The sequence below is a fragment of the Mustela nigripes genome, chromosome 1 (assembly GCF_022355385.1).
Source record: "Mustela nigripes isolate SB6536 chromosome 1, MUSNIG.SB6536, whole genome shotgun sequence".
NCBI classification, from domain to species: Eukaryota; Metazoa; Chordata; class Mammalia; order Carnivora; family Mustelidae; genus Mustela; species Mustela nigripes.
In genome coordinates this window covers 105,017,242-105,043,444 of record NC_081557.1, presented here as the reverse complement: position 1 = coordinate 105,043,444, position 26,203 = coordinate 105,017,242, and the positions used below count along the sequence as shown (strand labels likewise).

At 48.6% G+C, this 26,203-nt stretch overlaps 1 protein-coding gene and 1 long non-coding RNA gene across 9 annotated transcripts; one reads left to right on the top strand and one right to left on the bottom strand.

Moving 5' to 3' along the window:
- Nucleotides 1-1,839: 1,839 nt before the first annotated feature.
- LOC131998775 (uncharacterized) lies at nt 1,840-3,569 on the bottom strand. Its single transcript, XR_009398858.1, has 2 exons — nt 3,512-3,569; nt 1,840-2,281 (listed from the first exon to the last, which is right to left on the bottom strand). It is a non-coding gene; the product is annotated as an uncharacterized LOC131998775 (long non-coding RNA).
- Nucleotides 3,157-25,528, top strand: CFAP300 (cilia and flagella associated protein 300). 8 transcript variants are annotated; one of them, XR_009398846.1, is made up of 10 exons: nt 3,157-3,375; nt 3,964-4,057; nt 10,580-10,655; nt 14,161-14,460; nt 14,964-15,005; nt 15,541-15,707; nt 18,712-18,884; nt 19,658-19,954; nt 23,576-23,642; nt 24,861-24,876. XR_009398846.1 is itself a non-coding variant. In XM_059371208.1 (9 exons), exons 1-9 carry the CDS (start codon nt 3,266-3,268, stop codon nt 24,987-24,989), a joined length of 1,134 nt encoding a protein of 377 aa, XP_059227191.1. In that variant the 5' UTR covers nt 3,159-3,265; the 3' UTR covers nt 24,990-25,528. The 8 variants fall into 8 exon arrangements, 7 of the variants coding, with proteins under 7 accessions (XP_059227191.1, XP_059227180.1, XP_059227185.1 ...); XM_059371208.1 differs by lacking the exon at nt 19,658-19,954 and having other exon boundaries at nt 3,159-3,375; nt 14,185-14,460; nt 24,861-25,528; XM_059371197.1 differs by lacking the exon at nt 19,658-19,954 and having other exon boundaries at nt 3,159-3,375; nt 24,861-25,528.
- The last annotated feature ends 675 nt before the right edge of the window (nt 25,529-26,203 follow it).

The window sequence follows — 26,203 nt, the reverse complement described above, 5'->3', positions numbered from 1 at the left end:
AATCCCAGGACCCTGAGATCATGACCTGAGCTGAAGGACATGTAACTGACTGAGCCACCCAGGTGCCCTGCATATGTGGAATTTAAGAAACAAAACAAACGAGCAAAGGGAGAAGAGATAGCAAGGCAAACCAAGAAACAGACTGAACTACAGAGAACACGCTGCTGGTGACAGACGGAAGGGCGCGGGGGATGCAGGAGGGCACCTGTGCTGAGTGATATATGGACGTGAAACTAACATTACACTGTATGTTAACTAATCAGAATTTAAATAAAAACTTTAAAGAGAATTTGTAGTATTTCCGAAAATGGACATAAAAGGTAAGAGATCGGAACAGAAGGACCAACTGAAGATCCACTTAAGGAGTGTTCACAGCGCCAAAGCCCCTCTTTACCAAGCACGGTGGTAAAGCATGGTGGGCACTTGCCATGTTTATTCTCACCCGGAGAAGCCTGATGCTTTACTCTCTAGAGACGTCTCTGAGGGGAGGATGCCAAGGATGCCAACCCTAATCCTAACCCTAACCTCAACCCTGACCCTAAAACTTCACGTACCATTAACCCCTCACATAACCAGTAACCCCTAACCCTAACCTTAAACTTACCCTCTGGAGAGGTCTCTGTAGTGCAGGCCAAAAGACCTCTACCCTCACCCTGTTCTAACTCTAATCCTAACCCATGCTCTGGTCCTAATCGGAACCCTAATCCTGGGGGAAACAACAGATTTGGGACCTATGTACAACAGAATATTACTCAGTCATAAAAACAGAAGGAGGGGCGCCTGCGTGGCTCAGTGGGTTAAGCCTCTGCCTTTGGCTCAGGTCATGAACTCAGGGTCCTGGGATCGAGCCCCACATCAGGCTCTCTGCTCAGCAGAGCAGAAAGCCTGCTTCTGCCTGCCTCCCACTTCCTGCCTCTCTGCCTACTTGTGATCTCTCGCTCTCTGTCAAATAAATAAATAAAATCTTAAAAAAAATAAAAATAAAAAATAAAAACAGAAGGAAACTTACAAAAATATATGTAGAGCTAGGTCAACTGGGTAGCCATATGGGGGAAAAAATGAGCTTTAAAAAATATTTTGAGATGGATCATAGACATAAATGTGAAACTATTGCCATAATTCTGTGTAGGCAAAAAAAAATTGTACGAAAAGAAGAATTATTTGTACTTTATTAAAATTTGAATTTGTGAGTATCAAAGTGATAAGCTGTAGACAAAAGTGAAAATATTTGAGGAGTGCCTGGCTGGTTCGGTTGGTGGAACACGCCACTCTCGATCTTGAGGTCATGCAAGTCCCACACTGGGCTTAGAGCTTGCTTAAAAAAAATATTTGCAACGCATCTAGTTGGCAATGGACTTACATCCAGACAAAACATTTTCTAAAGATAAATTTTAAAAATATGGACAATGCTTCATGGACAAAACACTTAAATAAGTATATCATTAAAGAAAATATTCAAATGGCCAATATGTCTATTAAAAAAATTGCTCGACAAGAACTATCAAGGAAACCCAAATTCAAAATCACAACGAGAAACAGAACCTCAGCAAAGAGCCTAAAATTTTTAAAAACTAATGCTATGTGTTAGCAAGAATGTAGAACAACTGGAAATTTGATGTCAGCTGGTTGGAGTGTAAATTCATCTCCTTTAGAAAATGTTTTAGCAGCATACAGTACAGCGAGACCTACTTAGACCCTATGACCAAGCTCTTCCAATGTTGTATATATTTCCAAAAGGAATAAGGGTGAGTTCATTGAAAAAAAAAACAAAAAACAAAAACCAGGCCCCAAAATGTTCATATCTGCTTTCAAAATAGTTTCACACTGTAAACCCAAAAGTGTCATCGGTGGGCCTCCCCATTTAATGGGCAGTAATCAGTAACAGAAAATAACGCACATCTTCAACTTACAGTAGGATTCCATCTCTACAAGCCCATTATAAACTGGAAATGTCAGGAGTCAGAAACGCATTTGTTGCATGTGGCCTACTGAACATCACAGCTCAGGGCCTTGCCGTCTACGCCCAGCGGCCGAGCATCTCGCACAGACACACACTGTCCGGACAGTGACAGGGCGGAGCGGCAGGACGCGCGGACACTGGCGGTGAGCTTAGGGGCCCTTCGCCCTCGTGATCGCGTGGCTGACGGAGCTGATGGGACGGCACCACCCCAGGAGAGACCGACACTGAGAATTCCACCCGCCGAGTTCCTACTGAATCAGTATTGCCTTCACACCCTCACAACGTCGAGAATTTCAGTCGAACCATCGTATCCAGACACCGCTGTTAGACGAACAACAAAAAAAAGTTAATTTTCAGTAGAAACTACTAGGTATGTGTTTCAGGCGCCTGTGGCTCAGCTGGTAGTCTCATGGTTCTGAGTTCAAGCTGTAGGCTGGGTGTAACGATTACTTAAAAATAAATTTTTTTTTAAAAAATAAACAAGATAAATAAGCGTGTACTTTTATCAACCAGCACTCCCTACTGCAGTGTATATGGAAAAGTCTTTTAGCCTTCAGATGTAAATCGAAAAGAACAAAAGCCAAATGGTAAAAGAGAATAGTTTTCCAACTAGTCATACAGACTTATGTCTTCCAAAGTAACCCTAATTAACTCAAAATCATGTCTTCAGAAATCTCTGAGTCATGCAACTGAACCAGAAAACTGGGATCGCAGGCTTCGGGTTAGGAAATCAACCTATGCTGAGTAATTCTGATTAGGAGTCCATTTCAGCAAGAAGGCACCTGCACCCCTCTCTCCCAGGGCCGCTGCGCCCCGAGCAGGAGCAGGGGCCTGAGCGCGGGGGTGCAGGATGCCCCGGGAAAGGGGGAGCGGAGGTCTAACCTTCTCCGCCTGGTTCCGCCCCCGCGGCGAGCCCGGCCTCCTCCGCGTAGCCCCGCCCCCGCCGTCAGCAGTACCTCTTCCGTGTGGCCCCGCCCCCCCGGCGTCGCGCCAGCTGGGAGGCTCGGCTCCTCAGCCTGGCCCCACCTCCATCCCCCCCCCCCCGCCCCCGCCCGCACCACGTTCCCGGCCTCCTCCGTGCGGCCCCGCCCCCACCGCGAACCTGGCCCCCTGCGCCGGAGGAGTCCCGTGGCCCCGCCCCCACCCCCCCATGCCTCCACCCCCTCCCTCCCCCACGCACTCCCCGCCACGAGCTCGACATCCCCGCCCAGAGGATCCGCGTGGCCCGCCCCCTGCCGCACGAGGCGACGCCTGGCCTCCGCGTCTCCTTGGAAACGGGCCCCACTTCCGCTAGCGAGGGGGGCGATGGCTGCCGGGGAGCCGGGGGACTTGGGCGGCTACTACTTCAGATTCCTGCCTCAGAAAACCTTCCAGTGTCTGAGCACCCCGGAGACCACCAGCCGGCTCCGCCAGTGGTGAGAGGCCGAGGGCAGGGCTGGGCGAGCCCCTGTGCCCGGCGGCGGGGTCCGAACCGCGGGCAGCGCCGTCTCCGCGGGGATGGGGGCAGCGGGACGTGCCGGGAGCGCGCCTCGCCCACGGCCCCGCGCTGACCTGTCTCCACCCCGACACCCCTCCGCTCCCGCTCGGGGTCCGGCCGCGCGCTGGCCCTGGCCTGTTCCCGCCCCCTCCCGCCCCGCGCCCGCGCTGGCCCCTCCCCCAGGCTGATCCCGCCCCTTCCCGCTCCCGCCCTTCCCTTCGCACCGCCACACGCGGATCCCGCCCCTCTCGCTCCGCGCTGAGCCCTCCCATCCCACCCCTTCCCACCCCCTCCCACTCCCTCCCACCCCCATCCCTCAGCTCCGGCTCCCTCCCGGCCGCGTGCTGGCCCCGCGCATCCTCCCGCCTCCTCCAGCTCCGCGCCCACGCTGACCTGCCCCAAGCCCTTGCTGGCCCCTCCCCCAGGCCGACCCCGCCCCACGCGGGTAGTCCCCGCCCCCTATGACCACGCCCCTAGCTGCCCCCTCCCACCGCCCTGCCCGCGCTGACCGCCCCCTCCCCCGCAGGTCCATGCTGGGCAGAGTGGCGGCGCAGGCGTTCGGCTTCGACCAGACGTTCCAGGCGTACCGCAAGGATGACTTCGTCATGGTTGGTTTGAGGGTAGGGAGCCCTGGGCGGCCGGGCCCTGGCTGGACACGGGGGAGCTCCCCGCGGGGGTACTCCCCGCCCCCCAGGCAGGCGGGCAGAGGTGACCCCGTGGGGAAGGGGAGCTGCCCGACCGCAGGAGTTCGGGGGCCGTCGTTAGACCCGCAGGCACACGGGACAGGTTGCTCCGTTCGCGCTGCATTGGGGGCTGCGGGGGCTGCGGTGCGCTGTGGGGGGGCTGCGGGTGCGCGCACAGCGGGGCACCGACAGCAGGTAGTCTCCCTCGCGCGTGCGCGTGGGGAGCAGGGGGGCGCCTGCGGTCCACCTTGGCCGGGTGAGGGCCGCAGAGCGAGCAGGGGTGCTTGTCCGGCAGGTGCGGGATCCAGGTGTCCGTGGGGGCGGTCCTCCTCCCACCCGCGGCAGGGGCTGCTGCTCCCTGCGGTCCCTCCAGGTGTCCAGGCCCCTCTGCTCTTTGCACAGGATTGGTCACGGGGCAGAAGGACCACCCTGCCCAGTGTAATCTCTTTCCAAATAAGGGCAGCCTCGTGGGTTCCTGGGTGGCTCAATGGGTTAAGCCTCTACCTTTGGCTCAGGTCATGATCTCAGGGTCCTGGGATCGAGGCCCACATCAGGCTCCCTGCTGGGCGCGCACTCTCTCTCTGCCTGCCTTTCTGCCTACTTGTGATATGTCTGTCAAATAAATGAATTTTTTTAAAAAATCTTAAAAAAAAAAAAGTACAGCCTTGTTCTGAGGCTCCAGCGAGGACAGAGATGGGGGTTGGGGACGGGTGCTTCTCAACCCTTGATACAGGGTAAGATGGTCAAACCACTTTCCCTTTCCTGAAGATACTATTTTAACAGTAAGATAACACAATTTTGTTGTGACCACGTGACATTTCTCAGGTTATCATCGTTAGGTTTTTCATTCATACCAGCACTGGCTTTCACATTGATAGAGATTTTTAAAATCAGGACTGTAATTCACTGAGTTCAAGTGCTAGAGAAATTTCCTTATGAATCATCTATTCAATAAACGTTTGTCGAATGCTTAACTAGTTCCCTGCCGGAGGATGTTGAGAAGACAGAGCCCTGGTCCCAACTTGCAAGGCACTGAAGCTGGAAATTTGAAAAATTCTCTGCAACACAGTAAAATACTTGCTACAGTGGAGGATACAAGGTGCCTTCCACACAGAAGCATCACCTAATGGAGGGGCATTGGCGTCAGGAAAAACTTCATGGAGGAAGGCATAAAATAAATTAGAGTTGTTCAACAGACACAGAATTCTTCAACAGATTCAAAATTTATTCATAAAGTACAACAGATTTTCATAATACCAGGCTATTTTTTTCTAAATTTCAAAATCTTCACATTTATTTATAAATATCCCCATATTTCAGTTCAAAGAAATGTACCTAGAGAAACATTATTTTTACTCACATCACTGAATTGGTGGCGGGGGAGCATAGTAGCTCAGACTGTGTGGCCCGGGACGGAATCTGCCCTGAAGCCCATGAACCCTCGGGCCTCCTTGCTGGCCAGGAAGGCCTTTCGAAGGAACTCAGAGGGATCTAGCAGTATGTCCCATAGTCCTGTGCTTCTGAACATTTTCTAAGATAGACACCTTTGTTTTCTGAGAGTTCCTAAAGCTGTATAAGCTTAGGGCCAGAGGAAGCCCAGATCCTCCCCTGATTTGGCCTCTGGCTGACGGTTCAGATCCCACCACTGCCACAGCCTAGCTCTGTGACACCAGGCACGTCCCTTTACCACCCAATCTTCTGTTTGCTGTTCTGAAAAATGATCCCAGTGCTCGGCACATAAATACTTTTGAGTATGAAAATAATGCTGAGTATCTGATGGTTTATAAAGAAGATTAAAGGAGATTGGGGCACCTGGCTGGGTCAGGCGGTAGGACGTGCTTGATATCAGGGTTGTGAGTTCAAGCCCCATGCTGGGTGTAGAGAGGACTTAAAAAATCAAATGTGAAAAAAAAAAGAAAAAAGATTAGAGGAAGTAATATATTCAGCAAAATGCTTGGCTCATAATAAGTAATAATATTTGTTTACTACCTTACAAAGTGTTTTTACTTTTTTTTTTTTTTTTAAGCTTTTATTTGAGAGAGAGGGTAAGTGCATAAGCACAGCAGAGGGGAGGGGCAGAAGGAGAGGCAGAGGCAGACTCCCCGCTGAACAGGGAGCCCACAGCACTGGACTCCATCCCAGGACCATATCGCAGGATCACAGGATCGTGACCTGAGCCGAAGGCAGACATCTAACCGATAGAGCCCCCCAGGTGCCCCACAAAGTGTTTCACTAGCAGAAGTGACTCATGGGTGCCAGATTGAGTTTCAGCACTTCTTAGACATTTGTCACTAATCTTTACAACAGTCTAGTAAATTTGGGGTTTTGACCCCCATTTTTTAGCTTAGAAAACGCAGGCTCAAAATGGTTGAATAATCGGTGCAGGAATGCCTGGCAAGTGGTAAGACCGAGGGGCCTCGCGACACAAGCTTCCGTGTCATTTCTACTACAGACGCTCGTAACTGAACAAAGGGTATCGCTTAAACCTAGAGTTCCAGATTTAAAGTGTTCCCTTTCAATTTTAAAAACAAATTTATGGGGGCACCTGGGTGCCTCAGTGGGTGAAGCCTCTGCCTTCGGCTCAGGTCATGATCTCAGGGTCCTGGGATCGAGGCCTGCATCAGGGCTCTCTGCTCAGCAGGGAGCCTGCTTCCCCCTCCCCCTCTGCCTGCCTCTCTGCCTACTTATGATCTCTGTCAAATAAATGAATAAAATCTTTAAAAAAACAAATTTAGGTTCCCAAAGTTCATTTGTGAGAGAGTAAAGAGCTGGAAGGAAGGAAGGAACCATTCCCTCCACTAGCGTTTCCGTGGTCTCTGGATCTATACGGAGGAAAAAGACCCCATGCAAGAGAGGGAAGCGGTCCAGGCTGGCGCTGAGAGCGAGAAGGCAGGTGGCCCGTGGCCTGTGGCCCAGGCCAGGATGCAGACTCCCTGGTGGCACAAAAGAGAAGGCCATCTTGGTTTTGGTTTGGTTTGGTTTGGTTTCCACGGAGGCACTCAGAGGAGGGTTTACAAAAGACAAGCTCCTCGAGTTGGGCCCTGAAAGACAGGTAGGAGTTTGTTAGATGGACGATGTGGGGGATAACAGGAGATGGGCAGGAGGGCACGCTAGATGACCTATGCGGCGCGGAGGGGCGTGGCTTTATCTGGCTGATACGGGGTTGCCTCGAGGTTTTCCGGAAGCCGGTCACACTCACAATCCTGCCGGCACCTAGGCAGAGCTGTGGAGGGTAGCTTGTTAGGACAGAGTCTGGCAGCAGTGAGGCCAGCCTGGCAACTTCTCCCGCATACAGTAGAGCATGACAGCAGCACGCGGATGGCCAGGAGAGAGGCTTCGGAGGAAGACAGTATTCAAGGACTCAGGATATTGAGGATAAGGTGGGGGAGGGGCGATTGCAGAGGATGAACACGTTTCTTTTTTTTTTTTTAAATTTTTTAAATTTTTTTATTTATTTTTTTTAAAGATTTTATTTATTTATTTGACAGAGAGAGAGATCACAAGTAGGCAGAGAGGCAGGCAGACAGAGAGGGGATGCAGGCCCCCTGCTGAGCAGAGAGCTCGCTATGGGACTCGATCCCAGGAACCTGGGATCATGACCTGAGCTGAAGGCAGGGGCTTAACCCACTGAGCCACCCAGGCGCCCCGGATGAACACGTTTCTGATTGAGCTGACTGGGGTGGTAGATGATGCCATTAAAGCCGCAGAAAATGCAAAAGAATAAACAAACTGAGTTCAGTTTCAGGCATTCTTATCTTGAAATGCACGGAAGCGGCAATACCCTGGATTGTTGAATCCAAGATCCTGCTTTGAGTCTCGAGAGCGAGGTCCAGGCTGGGTATACAGTGTGGTGTTCTCCCCGTGGGCTGAAGGGTGGGGAGGGGCTCTTCCACATAAAGCAGGGAAGCGAGTCAGACAGCTTTCTCAAGGTCTGCTCACACTTAATGGCCTTGTGCCACAGGGGCTAGGAGGGCAGGCTTCGAGCTGAGTGTAGTGCTGTCCCAAATAAAACTGGATTCCTTAAAGACGAAGAGAATGGATGTTGGCTGAGAAGCCAGCAATCTGCGGGACAGATAACAAAGTCAAGATTCTACTTCCATCTCGTATGGGTGGCATATGATAGATGTACATTGAAAAATCTATGTTATATAAAAGAATCTATTAATTTAGAAATCCTTTTCCCACTGTCACATCTTACGAAACAAGTTTATTCTAATCTCTACATGCACTTGGCCGTCAGTGTCTTTATTACCAGTGTGACTTGTTTGGGCATCATCTACTGTATTTCCAGAGCACAGCAGCCTCCTTGAAGTTGAGGTAGTCCCATCTACTGCCTCCCTGGAAATTCTGTAACAAACCGAAGATGTCATTTACATATATTAGGGCAGGGCTTTTTGGTGTTTTTTGTTTTATTCTTTAAGTGCATAATTAGCCCCAACAACATAACAGTTATCATGTTGCTTTATTTGAGGGGCCTTTAGATAAAGACTCACCTGCCTTGCTTTGGGTCATTTCACTACAGCTCCCTTAGACTGCTTCCATTACAATAGCCTGTAAAATTCAGTTTTAAGTTGATACTAAAAAGATGGAGTTGATATTCTTTTTTTTTTTTTTTTTAAAGATTTTATTTATTTATTTGACAGACAGAGATCACAAGTAGGCAGAGAGGCAGGCAGAGAGAGAGAGAAAGGGAAGCAGGCTCCCTGTGGAGCAGAGAGCCCGATGCGGGGCTCGATCCCAGGACGCTGAGATCATGACCTGAGCCGAAGGCAGCGGCTTAACCCACTGAGCCACCCAGGCGCCCCGGAGTTGATATTCTTTCCCCCAGGAATAATTACTAAATCTGAATTAAATTTCCCTTTTACTGATTTTTCCAGAAGACGTCTAAAAAAACATTCAAAACCAGTATTAATTGAGCTTAATTCCAGGTTATGTTTCTTTTCAAAATGTATATTACACAAATTAAGTTAATTGTACAAATGCTCTTTAGCTTGTAAGGATTTATAAAGTTATAAGACATCTTGCTTTTTTTTTGCTGAGAAGTAGTTTTGGGGAAAAGTTATTTTTTTGTAAGTGGCCATATATGATACCTGTGAAGTGTTTACCTTTATCCCTCCACCGCTGCAAGGTCCACACCGTTGAAAGAGGAATTTCTGCCTTGTGCGATGTCGGCGTTCACACTGATGTCATTCATCTTCACGCTGCACACTTGGTCCTCGTCACTGTTCCCTTTCTCGTTAAATAACATTCATTCTGCCTGGAAATGACATTCATGAAAAAACTGCCAGGTCATCTGTGGTTCCTCCTCCTCTCTTTGCCCCACCCTCCTGTACAGTCACTGAGTCCACTCCCTTCTCCACCTCCCTACCCCCTTCTGTCCTCTTGACTCACGGAGCATCAGACCTTCGTGGGTCTCAGCAGTACCTTCCCTCTGCACTGTTGTCCTCGTAGCCCTTCGGGTCATTCTCCACACTGCTGCCAGAATGAGCTGTGAAAAACAGGACAAGTCAAGCTGTCCTTGCTTAAATCTCTGTAGTGTCTTCCTGCTGCATTAAATCAAAATACTCACCCATTTAAATCTGCATTACATTAAGATTGAAATTTGTGACTAGACCTACAAGGTCAATGGTTTAAAAACCAGGAAACAAAGACTCCTGAAAGTTGAGCACTCAGGTGTCCTGACTTGGTTCCAGCATGACACTAAAAAGACTCTTTCTTAAAGGGGAGAAATTAGCAAGTTTAAAGTTTGTGAGAAAGGAAGGGACATCCCATTAGAGGAAAGTAGAGAGGCTCAGTGTGACCCGGAGTCAGAAGCAGGGATGGTCTAATGAGGTTAGAAGGTCAAAGCTTCTGTGTGTCCCTTGGGTAGAATTCAGTTGCTGATGACTTTTAGATCTAGCTGTAGTGGGGGGGGGGGGGGGGGATTCCTAAATTACCTGGGAAACAAAATTGAAGATTGAAGAAATATACATAACCTCCTGCTTTTCACTGGAAATCGTTAGTTTCTATTTATTAAGTCCCAAAGATACCCGTACTTGGACATACAGTGGTGTTCATACTTGAAGGTAACAACCTGAAGTGAACAAAACTTCATTTCTTTTTTTTTTCTTTTTAAGATTTTATTTATTTATTTGACAGAGAGAGATCACAAGTAGGCAGAGAGGCAGGCAGAGAGAGAGGGAGGAGGAAGCAGGCTCCCTGCCGAGCAGAAAGCCTGATGCGGGACTCGATCCCGGGACGCGAGACCTGAGCCGAAGGCAGCGGCTTAACCCACTGAGCCACCCAGGTGCCCCCTAAACTTCATTTCTTTATAAAAGAAATATTAGACATTTTATCCATTTAAAATTGTCCTCCCCAATTTGACTTAAATGAGATTTTATTATAGTTATTTTAGAAGTTAATTCTTGCTACTGTTCATAATAAATTATCTAACTGGCTTCCCTCAAATTTGTCTTTCAGGCTTTCTTCAAAGACCCAGATGTTATACCCAATTTGAAGTTACTTTCAGATTCTTCTGGACAGTGGATCACATTAGGTAAATAAAAGTTACCGTCATCTTTTCAGATGACTGTTTTATTATTGTGACACAGTTTTGCTCATTTTTGCATTTGCTCAGTTTTGCATTTCATTATCTGCATCCACACTGCAAGTAATGACTGGCTGGTTTGCTCACATCAGGGTCTCCAGGGAGCCCTTGCTCCTGTCCTGGCCCAACACACAAGTCTCATTCTCTCTTGCATTCGCTGGGGAAGTAGTTCTTGTGCCTTCTGTGGACTCTGAGAGATGCAGGGAACGGTAAGGGGAACTCTGGAAACTGGCCACCATGGACAGACCAGTGTAGTAGTTCACCAGCAAGAGGACAAGGGCATCACGGAAGATTCTACTGATGTGAGGGTGCCACCGCCCCGTCTTTGGGGACCAAGGAAGCAGCTGCCACGAAGCATTCCTAAAATAATACATAAAGCCACAGAAGAGAGTCTTAAGTTCTCACAAAGAGAACTTTATATACGTAAGAATTTCATAGTACCTTGAAACATAGCTAGAGATCTTTAAAGAAAATCACCCAGGGGTGCCTGGGTGGCTGGTCGGTTGAACGTCCAACTCTAGATTTGGGCTCAGGTCACAATCTCCGGGTCCAGGGATCGAGCCCTGCGTCATCGTCATCATCACATTACCCAAACACTTAGTAACATTCAAATCTCTTAAATAGCTCTCAGACCAGAGTTAATAGAAAAGGCTATTCTAAAAACAAAAACATGAACAGTATATTTCAAATTTTAGATTGAGGTATTTTAACAATAGAACAAATTGTTCTCCTCCTTTTAGAAGGAAAGTCTGGTTAGTAATGTCGCTCTGTGCTCAAGAAAAACGTAAGTGGATTTTAAATGAGGTGGGTTGTTTTGGTAAATTCGTATATTGCGTGTTCATGGAATTCTAGTATTACACAAAAATTACTTACAGTATTAGTCAAGACCAAGATGACCAATAGTTCATGATGTTAGAATTCGTGGGTCACATTTTACTGCTTTTGGCTAAAGACCACTGCAAAATTTATAAAGGAAAAAGCTGGTACAGTGTGGTCTTAAGAGTATTACACAGTTAAACTGTCCGAGCAGATGTACCCACCAGTTCAGAATCTTCAGAAGGGAATCATCAGAGGCACATGTCACAGTGCTTATAAAACATGTTTGGCGTAACTTCAGTCAATTCCTTTATAAAATAAGCTTCGTTTAGAAAAAAGTCAACCTTCCTCTGTGTTGGTAGACCCTTCACAGAGCAGTGAGACAGTGCCGACTTTGGTCCTGGGGTTTAGCAAAGGCCCTGCGACAGAGCGCTTCTGAAATTCCACATGCGCACGGCAGAACCAATTAGAGGGCCTCCGGCAAGTGGCCGGGGACGCAGCATTCCGAGTCCGAGGCAGAAGTCTCCAGGCGTTTGCAAGGGACCGTCTGGACCTTCTGCCAGCTTCTCTTTGTCTGAATTGTTGACCGTCTTCCCTCTTTTTCCTCTGCGGGCCTTTAGAAGCAAAATAAACACCTTTTCAACATGAGACAGCAGACATTCTTCTAGTGGGCGAACCGCTTTGGAGAGTGTCCCTGCCGGCTCTGGTGCCTGGCCTGCTGCTGCTGGGGCCGCTGTGTCCCCTCCGCCAGCGGCCATGGCCACGGCCCTCTGCTCATGGACACACTGAGCCCTTTGCTGGCTGACACACAACGGATGCGTCCTCTGTGCTGGGTGAAGGGCATTGCGGACATTCCCTCCTTTAATTCCCAAAACAAGTCCGAGAGGCGTTATTGTTATTATAAATCCCTGTTTCACAAACAAAGGGTCAGATTTGGGAGCTCAGTCATTGGCACCGTCTTAAGGCTGGGTGGGCTCAGCAGAGCTGAGAGTCAGATCCAGGTCCCAGACTTCCAGACCCTTACCTCTGCGCTCTCCTGCCTCTGCCATTTCAGGTTTGAGACAAGCACTGTCAGAAAAGCAAAAAATAAATAGGAAACCCCCTGTGTATGTTAATGCTGGTATCAAGGAGGAAAAATATGTTCTTCACTTCGTGTGTGAGCCTAGCAGTGCAGTACGGATCTTGCAAACACTGCAGACGGAAGTTTACTGTATTCCTGCGTGACCGATAGCATGTGCTATGGACTGAATTACGTCTCCTCCAAATTCTTGTGTTAAGCTCTAACCCCCAGTGTTATAGTATTTGGAGATGAGGCCTTTGGAAGATGATTATTTGAAAGTGTGCAGTGGTGATCGGTTGGGCGGCTTCGAATGCCTCCCAGCCCAGATCTATGATGGGAAGCTTGATCCCAGTGAGGTGTCGAGCAGGAATGAAGACCTCGTATCAGAAACAGGGGAAAGACAGCCCATGGAATGGCAGAGACCTTGGCTGGATGATGATGTGGTGTTTTGCAGAAGGTAGAACTTGGAAGTGATAAAATTGTGTGTTTAGCTGAGAGCTCTAAACCAGGTGGTGTGGGAGCTGCCTGGTTCTTCTTGGATGTTTATAATAAAGCAAGAAAGGAAAAAGATGGGTTGAAAAAGGAATTGTTAATGAGTAACCAGAGCTTGAAGATTTGGAATATCCTCAGCCTTTTCATAGTGTTAAAAAAGAGAGCAAGAGAGAGGGATTCGTCTGGAGAGAACAGAGGCCCCTGGACAACTGTGTGACGCGGAGAGAGTGCACGTAACTGGGGCTCACCCAGCCCCTCCAGCAGAAGCCTGGGATCGGGCGGGGGTGGTGCCCTGCCAGTGTGAGGGACGGGACAGACCATAGATCCTACAGGACCAGACCAGGGAGCCACTTAGCTGCAGACGCGGCTGTTCTTCAGGAGCACAGAAGGGCTGAGAGACAGCTCAGGTCCTCAGGGCCAGCCCCAGTGTCAGGAACACGCGGAGGGGGACACCTCAGAGGCTGAGCCACCGTCCCCAGCAGGTCAGGAGGGCAGAGCATTGAACCAAAGGGGAGTATTCTTGGGGCTTAAAAGCGTCAGGAAATTTCCCTTGCCAGGTTTCAGGCTTGCTTGGGACCATCACCCCCTTTTTTTCTGCTTCTCTTCTTTGGAATGGACGTGTCTGTTCCTTGTCTCCGCATCGTATTTTGGAAACATGTAACTTGTCTGGTTTCGCAGGTTCCTAGCTGCAGCGGAATTTTGCTCTGGGATGACCGACCATCCAGTCTCGCCCATATCTGATTGAGGGGATCTGTAGGGGAGACTTTGGACTCTGGACTTTAGGCTTGGTGCTAGGGTGAGGTGAGACTTTGGGGGCTGTTAGGATAAGTGTGTTTTGCATGTGAGAAACACATGAGTTGGCGGGGGGGGGCGGAATGCAGAGTGCTGTGGACTGAATTGTATCCCTTCAAAATTCAGTTGATGAAGCTCAGACCCCACCCAAAGCCCCCATCTCAAAATACCGTTGCGCTCGGGGGTTAGGACTACAATGTGTTTTTGGAGGGATATAATTCAGTCCATAGCAAATGCTGTTTCTATGCTTCTGATCAAGTGGTTTGAATTTAATGACATTTCTCGCCATCCAAGCCCTCCTGCCATTTGCCCCATCAGAGCTAGGGCATGTTTATGAACATGGCCTGTTGCCCAATGTCAGCCTCTCCTCCGCTGGCCACCAGCCCGTCTCTGAAGACTGGATCCACGCGCTCCTGCTCAGAGACAGTTCCTGTCTCCAGACACCCATTGTGCCTCCCATAAGCCCAGCTCAGGACCGGAGCGAGGCAGCAGGTCCTGGCCGGACTCCGGGGGGACAGCCGAGGAGGAAGTGGGTTACTCGCCAGCGCTACTCTTCTCAAGCTCAGGCTCCTCCTTGCGACAGAGATGAAGCACGTGAGTCAGGGAAAGGACAGACGGAGGGCTCCCCCACCAGGGTATACTGTTATAGGGAGCACCTGCAAAGAACACCACCACCCCTTTACAGCTGAGGGAGTGTGCACTCGCACATGAAAGACAGAAATTGGGGCGCCCGGGTGGCTGAGTGGGTTAAAGCCTCTGCCTTCAGCTCAGGTCAAGATCCCAAGGTCCTGGGATCGAGCCCCGCATCAGGCCCTCTGCTCAGCAGGGGGCTGGCTTCCCTTCCTGCCTCTCTGCTGCGATCTCTGTCTGTCAAATAAATAAATAAAATCTTCAAAAAAAAAAAATTGAGTGATTCACTGAGACGATTATAAAAATATTAATTTTAATCTCTGTGTCTTTCTGTAATTTAGAAGAACCTCTAGTAATGGAAAATCCGTTCCTAAAGGACACATTCAGGAAATCGGCTTGGGGTGGGGAAGGTGGAGTGCGGAGAACTACAGCTGCAAGAGGAAAATAACACAGCCCTGTGGTTGCAGGTTCCTCCTGTTCCAGCCTTGTGGTGACTCCGTCAGGACCTGGTCTGAAGCTTACCTTGATTGGGAAAAGCTACTTTTCATAATACATGCTGTAAATGAGGTCACAAGGGAGAAATTTTTAAATGAAGAGAAAAAATTTCCAGACCTCCTCGGGACTTTAGAAACACCCATTACTTTAATTAAAGTTTTTGTAATGTGAATTATAAGGCATTGAACATAATACAAATGCAAAATCATTTCACAAAGTGGTTCCTATGCTTTTATAGGTACTTTTGACATATGGGTTAAAAGTGATGTAAGAACACCTACTCAAAACATGTATCTCATGTTCAAGTGTTTTCTAATTTACACATCCTACATGTAGACCTGAAATATTGAAATTTTGTTATAGACTTTTAATGATTAATCAAAATGAACAAACTGCAAAATTAGAACTTAATAAAATCCTAAACTTTTAAATATATCAGGATATATGTCATATTTGGCTACTTAGAATTTCTGCATGGTGGTACTTATTTTGGGAATAATTGCAAATACTAAACTAATTTTTATATCTTTATAAAATAATATTTTTCAGGAACTGAAGTGAAAAAAATTGAAGCTATAAATGTTCCTTGTACACAGCTTTCCATGTCATTTTTTAACCGGTTGTATAATGAAAATATTGTACGAGACAGTGGACATATTGTTAAATGTTTGGATTCTTTTTGTGATCCCTTTCCTGTTTCTGATGAGTTACGAAAAGTAAGTATAGATTTTTAAAATTTCACTAATGGAATTTTATTTCAGGAAATGCTTAATGTCAGAAACTTTTGCCTGCCTGAAATACATAATCTCTTAACAATAATGATCAGTAAGTCATTCATGGGACTTTTCTATCGACTTAATTATATGTATATTTCAGTTTCAACCAGACGCTACTGACCTTTATGTGTACAGGCCAGAGATGATGCTGGACACCATACAGGGTGCAGGACGGCCCCCACGGTGACTTCTCAGACCCGACATGTCAGTGGTGCTGAGGTCAAGAGATCCCCCTGCTCAATATGGGGCTCCTAACCTATCACGTGAATGTATAAAAACATCCCTGTAGTACAAATCCTTTGATCCCACTGGTGAGATCAAAAAGCCATTTGATTAACTCATTTCTGTTTTAGTGAGAGGTGTACTGAACTTGAATTAGAAGACCTAGATTATTTACCTAATTCCTGAGTTATTATTCATCAGATAGTAGTAACATTAGGCAAATCAGTCAATATCTAGAGCAGGAAGATCTTATCTGCACCACACAGTGATTAAAATGCCCAGGCAGGGGAGATAGGGCTTCTGGGTGGTGCAGTGGATTAGGCTAGTGGGTTAGTCTGACTCTTGGTGCCGCTCAGGTGGTGGTCCCAGGGCTGCGAGATCGAGTCCCACGTCACGCCTCATGCTCAGTGCAGTCTCAAGATTCTCCCTCTGCCTCTCCCCCCCAACAATGAATAAGTCTTTTTAAAAAATGCCCATTTGGAGCGCCTGGCTGGCTCAGTGAGAAGAGCCTGTGACTCTTGATCTCAAGCTTATGAGTTTGAGCCCCACGTTGGGCATACAGATTACCTAAATTTTTAAAAAACAAAAACAAAACAACTGCCCATTCTATCTTCTTTCTGAAATTATTGAGATAATAAGTTGAGAGAGCATTTATTTTTTTTTTTTTTAAAGATTTTTATTTATTTGACACAGAGCCCACGCGTGCGAGAGAGTGTGAGCGCACAAGTACAGGGAATGGAAGGCAGGCACAGGAACCCCATGTGGGGCTTGATCCCAGGACCCTGGGATCATGACCTGAGCTGAAAGCAGCCGCCTAACTGACTGAGCCACCCAGGCACCCCGAGAGAGCATTTAAATGCACTTTTTTTTAAAGTGAAATGTTAAGATGAAACGTATTATTGTCATCATTGTTTTAATTTGAAGAAAGACTACAAAGTGGTTAAAAATTAGGGCTTCTTTTTTTTTTTTTTAAGATTTTGTTTATTTGACAGAGATCAGAAGTAGGCAGAGAGGCAGGCAGAGAGAGGGTGGGGAAGCAGGCTCCCCGCTGAGCAGAGAGCCCCATGCAGGGCTGGATCCCAGGACCCTGAGATCATGACCTGAGCAGCAGGCAGAGGCTTAACACACTGAGCCACCCAGGCCCCCAGGGATTTTTTGTTTTTTTTTGTTTGTTTAATAAACCAGCCTCTGCTGTTGGTTTCTCCTCTTCCTACCACGGCCTGGGATGTGCCTCTTGGTGGGGTCGCATGTCTGGTCTGGCTCTGCTTCCTTGGGGCCCCACGGGTGTCTGCTCCTGGGGCTCTGCCAGAGCACGCGCCCCTCGGAGTCCAGGCGCCCGCCCCCTGCTCTGGGGAGCCTCGAGGCCACGGCCTCTCCCAGCACCGCGCATCTGTCTTCGGCCTCTCTGGGAGCAGCCCCGTACGCAGGCCGCGCCAGACTCCTGCTCTCCTGAGTGACACCTCTCTCTGCGGCTGCCCAGTTTCTTGCTGCTCAGCAGCCACGGGGGAGGGTGTGACCCGGCTGCGCCCTGGCTGAAGAACCCGAACGCAGGCCTCCAGCTTAGGTTGAGCCTGACAGCCACAGCGCCCATGTCCCCTCGCCGAACAACCACGTGCTTCTCCGCAGGGCATTGGGGGGGCACAGCCTGACTCGTTCAGCACCGCCCACCTACCCTCTGAGGCCCCTGCAGCTGCTGGCTGTGTGCATGGGGAGGGGGAGAGCAGCCAGCACGGGCACTGCTGTCCCCTGGGTTCCCAGAGTCCTCACGCTCCTGTATCTTAATATTGCACGGCCCCATTGGTTCAGTGAGGAGAGCGCTCCCTAAGGAGTGTGTGGCTTCGTCATTCCTGAGAGCTCTGTCACTTGGGTTAAGCCAGATGTTTGGGTAGCTGAGAGCGAGGGTGCCTGGGAGCCCACGGGGGGACCTGTCTTCTTGCAGTGGAGATGGGCTTCCGCAAACTCATGGTAAGTCACCTGTTCATGGACAGCACCACGGTCTTGATTGTTTTTTTAAACGCCTCTTGCCTGGCGGCCTTGTGATGCGTATTCATCAGAGACCCGGGTGTAGACGATTTGATGGAAGAAACGTATGGTGTGTTGCCCACTCATCCCTCGTTTGTAGCTGCCAGGTCAACAAACGAGTCAGTTGTGTCACGCCCTGCGGTACAAGGACATCACCCCCATCTCACCCAGTCCCACTGTTTGCTGAAGGAGCTGGCCGGGTCTCCCGAGAGCAGGAGTGGGTGTAGACTGGTGGTTGTAGGAAGCAGAAGCGTGAGCGGGCTGGGGAGGCCAGGCACACGCTCCGGGGGGATTAGGATGCCACCACTGGGGTGGCCTCCAGGTTGAAGTGAAGGCTGTTGGCCTTACAGGACGGAGAGGCTTGTCCGCTTACTTAGGGCTCCGTGACTGCCCAGAAGTTTGCTGGCATGTCCACGCTAGCAGCGCAGTAGCACAGGGACTAGGGACAGAAATGAGTACGAAGGTGCAGAGGGAAGGAGAACGCTTAGATCTCGTTTTACTCCTTCCACTGAGCCGCAGGACGTCCAGGGAGACGGAGGGAGGGCGGGAGCCGGTCTCCCAGGTCACTCCTTTCAGTGGTTCCGATCACTGCTTAAAATAGGCCTAAGATTATCTGTAATGAGTAAATTGGGACTTCTGAAAACCAGACTTAGAACCTCAGATCATGTTTCGTGAAGATGAATTTTATCATCATCTGTAGGTGCTGCTCGTGGAAGACTCTGAGAAGTATGGCATATTCAGCCAACCCGACAGAGAGGAGTTTCTGTTCTGTCTTTTCAAACATCTCTGCCTGGGCGGAGCCCTTTGCCAGTATGAGGACGTGCTTCCCCCGTATCTGCAGACCACCAAGCTTCTCTACAAAGATCTTGTGAGGTAACGTGGCCAGAGCGCAGCAGGCACATCGTGGGTGGCGGGCTCGCCTGCGTCTGCTGGGGTCCCATTAGCTCCTGACTGTGTGAGCACGGCGCCCCGGGGCCCTCCCACACCCACCCACCTGTCCCTGCATCCCCGGCAGACCGGCCACCACACGGCACCTGCCCCCAGGCCTGTGCGGGGCTCCCTCGGCAGCTGCCGGGCTGATGCTCACCGGTTACCGTGGTTCCCAGGAGGGGGAAGGATTCCCGTCTGGCCACAGTGTCAGTCCAAATCCCGGTCCATTTGTCTTGCTGGGGAGCTTTTTTCTTTTTGAAGATCAGACTGGGGTAAAAACTTTATAAATCATTTGCTTTTACTTTCATTGGGTTGGGTTTTCAGTGATGCAGACCCTGCTTCACCTTCACAGGCTAAAGCAATAGGAACAGTGAACGCAAAGTGTCCCGGGTTTAGTTACGAAATTGTATTTTCCTAGGAAATCAGCAAAATTAGCTTCTCATCGGACTCTTGACTGTTGCTTATAATCACCCCGGTTCTCACTTTTGACTTCCGCGTGCCTGATGACTGCGGGGCAAACTGCATGATTTTGTTGTCTTGCTTCGTGGTTTTGATACGATTTTAAAAGCAGAAAATTTTTTTCTTTAATTTATCTCTGATTTTTGTGAAAAAGTGACTGTATTCATACATAAAGATGGCAAAAAAAGCTGTTTGAAACAGAATTCAGAAAAACATACATACTTCCATCCAGAATATTCTGTCCTTGTCATTTGCAGCTCATGAAAACATCCAAGCTGGCTTCTGGCACCGCCTTGTAGCGTGCCTCGTGCTGCACACGCGCACACACGCCCGCACGCACCCTGCTGCCTCCGCAGCGAGCTCGGCTCCACTGGCCACACGAACTGAGGAATTCCTCACCGCCCTGCGCCGTGGTGGAGGGGATTCTGCTGGGGGTGTTTGAAATAGAAGTAACTGCAGACCAACGGCCTTGAGAAAGCGACATTTTCCCCAGCATCCACTTCCCTGGATTCTCACCCATGACTCACTCCTACGCTCCTTGGTGCTAAGAACATGTAAGGCTCTGGGGGGGACAGCACTTGTCAAATTAGGAGTAGAAATACAGAGCATCTTACGGAAAGAAGAGGAATCGGGTCCACAGAATCATTTTAGCAGGCAACGGGCAGGTGTTAATTTTGTGCACGGAGCCAGGCTCCAGAGAGACACGAGGAGCATCAGACAGTCCTTGGCCTTAAGGAGATTATTAGAAACTAACATATCATAAAGGAATTGTTTAAAATATTTTATAGGTAAAATGTTATGAGATCAAGTGTTCAGTTTTGTGTAGGCAGATCTTTGAAGCTCTTGATACTGCAATAAATGCCCCAGAAGTGCGAAAGGGGAGATTGTCAGAGGGGCTGTGAGCAACTGGGGAGTCTGGACGGGATGGAGCCCACGAGGCTGGTGCAGAGAAGGACAACCTGTCCCCATCCTGGCTTCCCGGGCATCATGTCCCGAGTCACATTTACAGCATTGCTCTTACTAGAGAACCAATAACTATTTCTCTTGATCCGAGTTTAAACATGCTTACGAGTTTTGTTGCTGGATGAGGAGATGTGGAATTGTCTTCCCAAAGCAACTTCGGTAGAAAGTTTAGATTAGAATAAATATTGGCTGAAGATGGTGGAGGTGCCAACGCCAGGCAGCTGGGTGGACTAGGCGGTCACAGTCCCTTCAGAGCTCTGCGAGTTTGCTTACCCCTCACACCGCCTGTGGCCTTTCTCACTTGCGTTGTGCTGACTCGGGTCAGGTGGCTTGTCATTTGGTTAAGGGCATGGGTCACTACCGGTCTTACCGAGGGACATGGCAACTCCAGGTGCTGTCGGTAATTTCAGAATCCTGAGCCACATGTACAAACAGGTTGTTTGTACCAAAGACAGACTCGTCTTCTCCTGCTCCTTCCCTTGACCTTTGGGGGTTTTCACATTTTTTGGAGACTGTCTGCTGTCTTTCTAACTGTAGGCACAGTAGTGGCTGTACCTCATCTCCCCTGTCCCGGCAGAGAAACGCCACCACCAGTTCCCTCCGGAAAAGCCCGTCCAGCCGCACGTCTGTAGCGCCGCAGGTGCACCACAGGGCTGGGCGCTAGCGGTCTCTGGCTCACACGGGAGGCTCAAAACATTCTCAAGATAGTTTTTCCCTTCTCCGTTATTACATGGCCTATAAAATAACACTTGTTAAATGTCCTGGGAAATGCCTTCTCTTCAAGGATTCTGGTTCTTCTAAATAGTAAGAACCATTTTGTTAGAGAGCGGATGACCAGTTGTTTCCTTCCATTTCCGAAAGGTCGACGCAGAAGGACTTGCGTGGTTACTAGTGCTGCTTTTCCCTGTTCGGCTTCCAGTATTAAGTACATGCTCTAGTCAGAGCTTTCGGAGAGGCTTTCTAAACTGTTGATCTGCCCCAGAGGGGACATGGCAGGGTTTGAACGGAGGGGCTTGGACGGTGGCTTCCGACAGTGACGACGCGGAGGAGTTCTTGTTCCCCCAACTGAGCGGCTCCAAGCCTGGTCTGCAACATGTGCGGTCAGCATGGGATCCGGCCTCGGAAATGAGCGTCACTGATTTTAAGAAACTGCACATTATTTTATTTCTAAACCATTAGTATAAACACACTTTTAAACAGAACTCTAGGGAAATAATGTTCTCGAACCCTTGAAAGCTTGCTGGCCTCGGGGGAGGGGCTGAGGCCCACAGCGGGGGAGGGGCTGCTGCGGGCCTTGGGAGGGGGGGTGCCTGGAGCTCGGGTGGGTGTCGCCCCTTCCTCTTCTAGTTGGCGGGGCAATATGGGCAGGTGATGCCCTACTTGAGCTGTAAAAAAATAAATTATTTTAGTTCTACTTTAAAGTAAGAGTAATACAGGATCAGAGGTAATAAAATGGAATAACCGTTTATTTCTGTTAAGAACCAACTTCTAATAACGTTCAAATCGTAGATTCTTTTTTGTAAGTAACAGTTATGGTGTGTGTTGGTATGTTTGAGTGATTGTTAAATACTAAATTTTCTTCTAAGTTTATTTGATAAGCATGAACTTTTCTAAGGGATTGTTCGGGGCTTTTTGGGTAATAGTTTTAAACTGAGCTGATTTACATACAGTAAAGTGGACAAACCCTAGTGTACCTACAGCGTAGTGAATTTTTATATGTCTCTGCCCCTATAACCACCTGCAGGTCAAGACTTAAAATCAGTTATGACTGTAGCTGTGTTGTGTTTTGATTCAAGTGTTATGTAGCTGTGTGCACTGTCAGTGTTTTGTACGTACTGGTTACAGCCGTCCCTGTGTAAACACAGAATCTGGAGTGTAATCTTCGGTTTTTAAGCAGTCTGTGTTAAGCATTTGAGAAATAAAAGAAAATGACGTTGGGGCGCTGGGGCGGCTCAGTCTCTGGAGCATAGAACTGTCCATCTCAAGTGTCCGGATCAGTCACGAGTTGAAGCCCCGTGTCGGGCTCTGCGCTGGGCATGGAGCCTGATTTAAAAAAGAGAGGGACTTCAATCCATGTCATAGAGACACAAGGAAATCCATTCCACGATTCCTGGGTTTAAATTGGAATGGAATGTTTTCAAGATAAAAACTGCCTAGAACTCTGAACCCAGAATTGAGTGGAGTCTGGCCACCAGTAGGGGCACAAGCTGACTCACATGCACACTCAGGCTCCACACCGCTCCCCTTCCTTCTCCTTACCTCTCCCTCCCCGTTACTCTTCATGTGTATGGAAGGAGAAGCCGTACTTGGCCTCTAAAGTGAAAAAGACAGATGTCTTCTGTTAAGTGTCACCTACACGTGACCCACGTGAGGCCATGTGTCAGCGAGTGCAGGGAAAAGAGTGCATGCCGTGTCACCTGACTGTGCTTCCAGAAATTAATGCCTTAAATACCTTGCTTAACTTCTCTGGTTCTGTCGTCTATAAACTTGATAGAATAGAGCCAACCCAGCCCCCCGAGCTGTGTGACCTTCCCACGAAGTCCAGCATGTAAGGGCGTTCAGCAGATTGTGAAGTGTCACAAAGATCATGCATCTGAGTCTCTCTCTGTGGCTCATCCCCTGTGTCCCAGCGCGGCCCCCACCACGCATGCCACTGGCGGTCTTTCCTGGGGAGACTGAGAGAAAACGACTGTCATGTGATGGTGCATAATCCGTATCTAACAGTGTCTCCATCCCGCTCAGTTCTCGGGGAATCCTCACGGGAATGGTGGCTTGCCCACGCCACATGGGAGAACAGTGATGTCCAGGGGCTGGTGCTGCCCAGTGTGCAACGGTCACTCGGGGGCCGAACTGCCACATGCACCGAGGTGGTTAGACCCAGAGTGCACCTGCCCCGTGTAGCTGTCTACACTCCAATCCCGCTCCTACCAGCTCCTCGTTTTCCAGAAACTGTCTCTGGCCTGGGAGACCTATCATCATCAGAGCGCAACGCCTACAACCGTCCAGGTCCATTTGCTGCCATTCGGCTGGGTGACCTTGCCATGTCCTTGGATGAAGCCGCAGACGCTGTCTGTTTCAAACCCGTCTGCGTGGACATTATCTGTTTGTTATATATGAATAAGAGCGCCCGAGTACTAACGCAGACCAGTATTTTAAGTGTCTCGTGCCAGTGCTTGCTGTTTTTAAAATGTACCCTTTTCCCCCTATTTTAGTGTTCGGAAGAATCCTCAGACCAAGAAAATACAAATTACTTCTTCCGTCTTTAAAGTCACGGCATATGTAAGTGTGGAGGGGGGGCTCGCAGGTGATTGGTTTAGTGCTTGTTATTCAAAGGGCTGTTTCAGCTGCCAAGAGCACAGCCCCTTCAAGGTTACCCTGGGAGAGAAGACGAGGGTCGTTAGTGCTTTGTTAAAAGTGAAGGTTGATGAGGTACGCTTTCTGCGGAGAGTCACCCGGACTTCTCCCCTCCTTTCTGTTGTCTGCGGCTGATAACTGCCCTCCCGCGTTCACCACCCATGTCTGCGAGTGGGACGGAGTCGAACACCGTTCTCTAGGCGCCAAGCCGCAGTGCAGATGGCAAGCAAGTAAGAAGGCCCTAAATGCTTGAAGTCTAGGGCCCTGCAAAGATTATTTGTATCTTTGAAGCAGTTTCTAAGTTCTGTTCCTTTATTCAATCACTTAACAGATATTACTGACCATCTATTGGGTATCAGCTACCGTGTTGGGCTAGGGCACTTTTTGTTGATAAACAAGAGAAATGTAATTGCTTCCCTCATAGTAGGGAAGGACCATATTCTGAAGGAAAGCAAAGATAGAAGAACATTGCAAAATAGAAATTTTTGCAATAGTGACACTTTAAAATCACTCTTACAAAAGATAAGATTTCCTTTTGGGCTATAAAATCCTTAAGGTCAAGAATTATGTGTGTGGTACAGTAAGTATGTACAGTAAACTGTTCTGTCAACAGATATTTAAAAATAGCAATTCTTTAAAAAGATTTTATTTATTTATTTGACAGACAGAGATCACAAGTAGGCAGAGAGGCAGGCAGAGAAAGAGGAGGAAGCAGGCTCTCTGTGGAGCAGGACCCTGGGATCATGGCCTGAGCCGAAGGCAGAGGCTTTAATCCACTGAGCCACCCAGGCACCCCAAAATAGCAATTTTTTAAAAAAGATTTTATTTATTTATTTGACAGAGAGAGTACAAGCATGGGGAGTAGCAGGGAGAGGGTAAAGCAGGCTCCCTACTGAGCAGGGAGCCTGATGCGGGGCATGATCCCAGGACCTCGGGATCATGACCCAAACAGAAGGCAGATGCTTAACAGACCGAGCTGCCCAGGTGCCCCTAAAATAGCAATTATTTAATAAATTACTGTCAAAGATTTGATATATGTTTCCTGACATTTTAACAGAAAATATAGAATAGTCAAATATGTTGACTATTACTTAACTGTCATCACAGACTAAGTCATCTATAATGTAGCTTTATCTCTTTCAGGACTCCGCTGGCGTGTGCTACCCTTCAACCAAGAGTCATGAGCAGACCTTCTCTTACTTTATTGTGGATCCGATCAAGCGTCATGTTCATGTTTTATACCACTCTTACGGTGTGGGGGACATGTCCTAGCACTGTTCTTTCAGAGTCTCTATTTTGATACTGTTTTATATACCAATTTTTAATTTTAATGCCCATTTATAGGTAAACATTTACTTTACAAGTTAATTCCAGTAAAATACAGAGAACCTGCTTAGAGCAGAGGGAACGAATACCAAGGTACCTTCCTGTATGTATATCTGGAGCTGTAACGTAAGGACTGAATTCTGTCCCGAACACAGTCGACACTAGTACAGTCGTGGAATTTTTACAGAAAGTTAAAAAAAACTAAAAATCTAGTTCATATTTTTGCATTAAGATTCATGTAAGGTCTCAATTTTCCATGTGTTTTGTTTTAGAAGCCAGTTAGTTGTGGGTTGAAATTGTGGCGGGAAACCTGAGATCTATTGATCATTAATATGAACGGTTCACTTTTTAAATCTGAGTTCATTTCCTTACACTTCTTTATTGCATAGAGATTTACATCTCTAGGGCTGTGAAGTGCCTCACAATTCCTTTCTTCATTTGTCCCACTTAAGATCCTCAATAAAAAAGTAATGTTGTGAAAGTCATTACCAACTCTGCTGCCACATAACAAAGCTGCATCTGGCCACCCCCACCCCTCCCGCATGGCTCGGAGAGGAGCCGCCCACTCAGGGAGAGGCGTCCTGATGGTATCGGGTTGCAGACGGGTGGAGAGCAGGTGCCTCACGTTGCATTCTCCTGGGCGCTCTTAGGTCTGAAGGAGGAACATGTGAAGGGAAAGAACGACGAGCGGCGTCTGGCCGCCTCAGTCCTTGGAGCAGGCTCTCGGTCTCGGGGCCACAGGTTCAAGCCCCACGTTGCGGGTAGAGAATCCTTAAAAATAGAATCTTGAAAGAGAGAGGGAGTGAGGGAGGAAGAGAGACGTGACTGGCGCGCATCCGAGGTGATGAAGAGCAGGCCAGCCGTGCTGAGGCTCTGGGGGAGGCACGTCTGGAACCTGTCCCTGTGTTGTGAGGAATGGGTCAGCAACCTGGGGTTCGTCCCTGTGAATTGATCTGGAAAGCTGTTGGCAGTTGGGGCAGGGCGCTCAGGGCAGCTTGTCTCACTTCCCATGCAGTGCTTGGCACATTAAGTGTTGGTTGAACGAGTGTTTTCCAGACACGCTCCTAATATCTGTAGGTATTTTTAAACCATATGAGAAATAAAGTGAAGAACTAAACACGCCAGCCCTGCTGCGTCTCGCGCAGACCCTGCACCTGGGG

Coding starts and splice junctions, on each gene's coding strand:
- CFAP300 (XM_059371197.1), top strand. CDS start 3,266: ATGGCTGCCGGGGAGCCGGGGGACTTGGGCGGCTACTACTTCAGATTC. Junction 3,376..3,963: donor ACCAGCCGGCTCCGCCAGTG/GTGAGAGGCCGA, acceptor CCTCCCCCGCAG/GTCCATGCTGGGCAGAGTGG. Junction 14,461..14,963: donor TTGCGACAGAGATGAAGCAC/GTGAGTCAGGGA, acceptor CTGTGGTTGCAG/GTTCCTCCTGTTCCAGCCTT.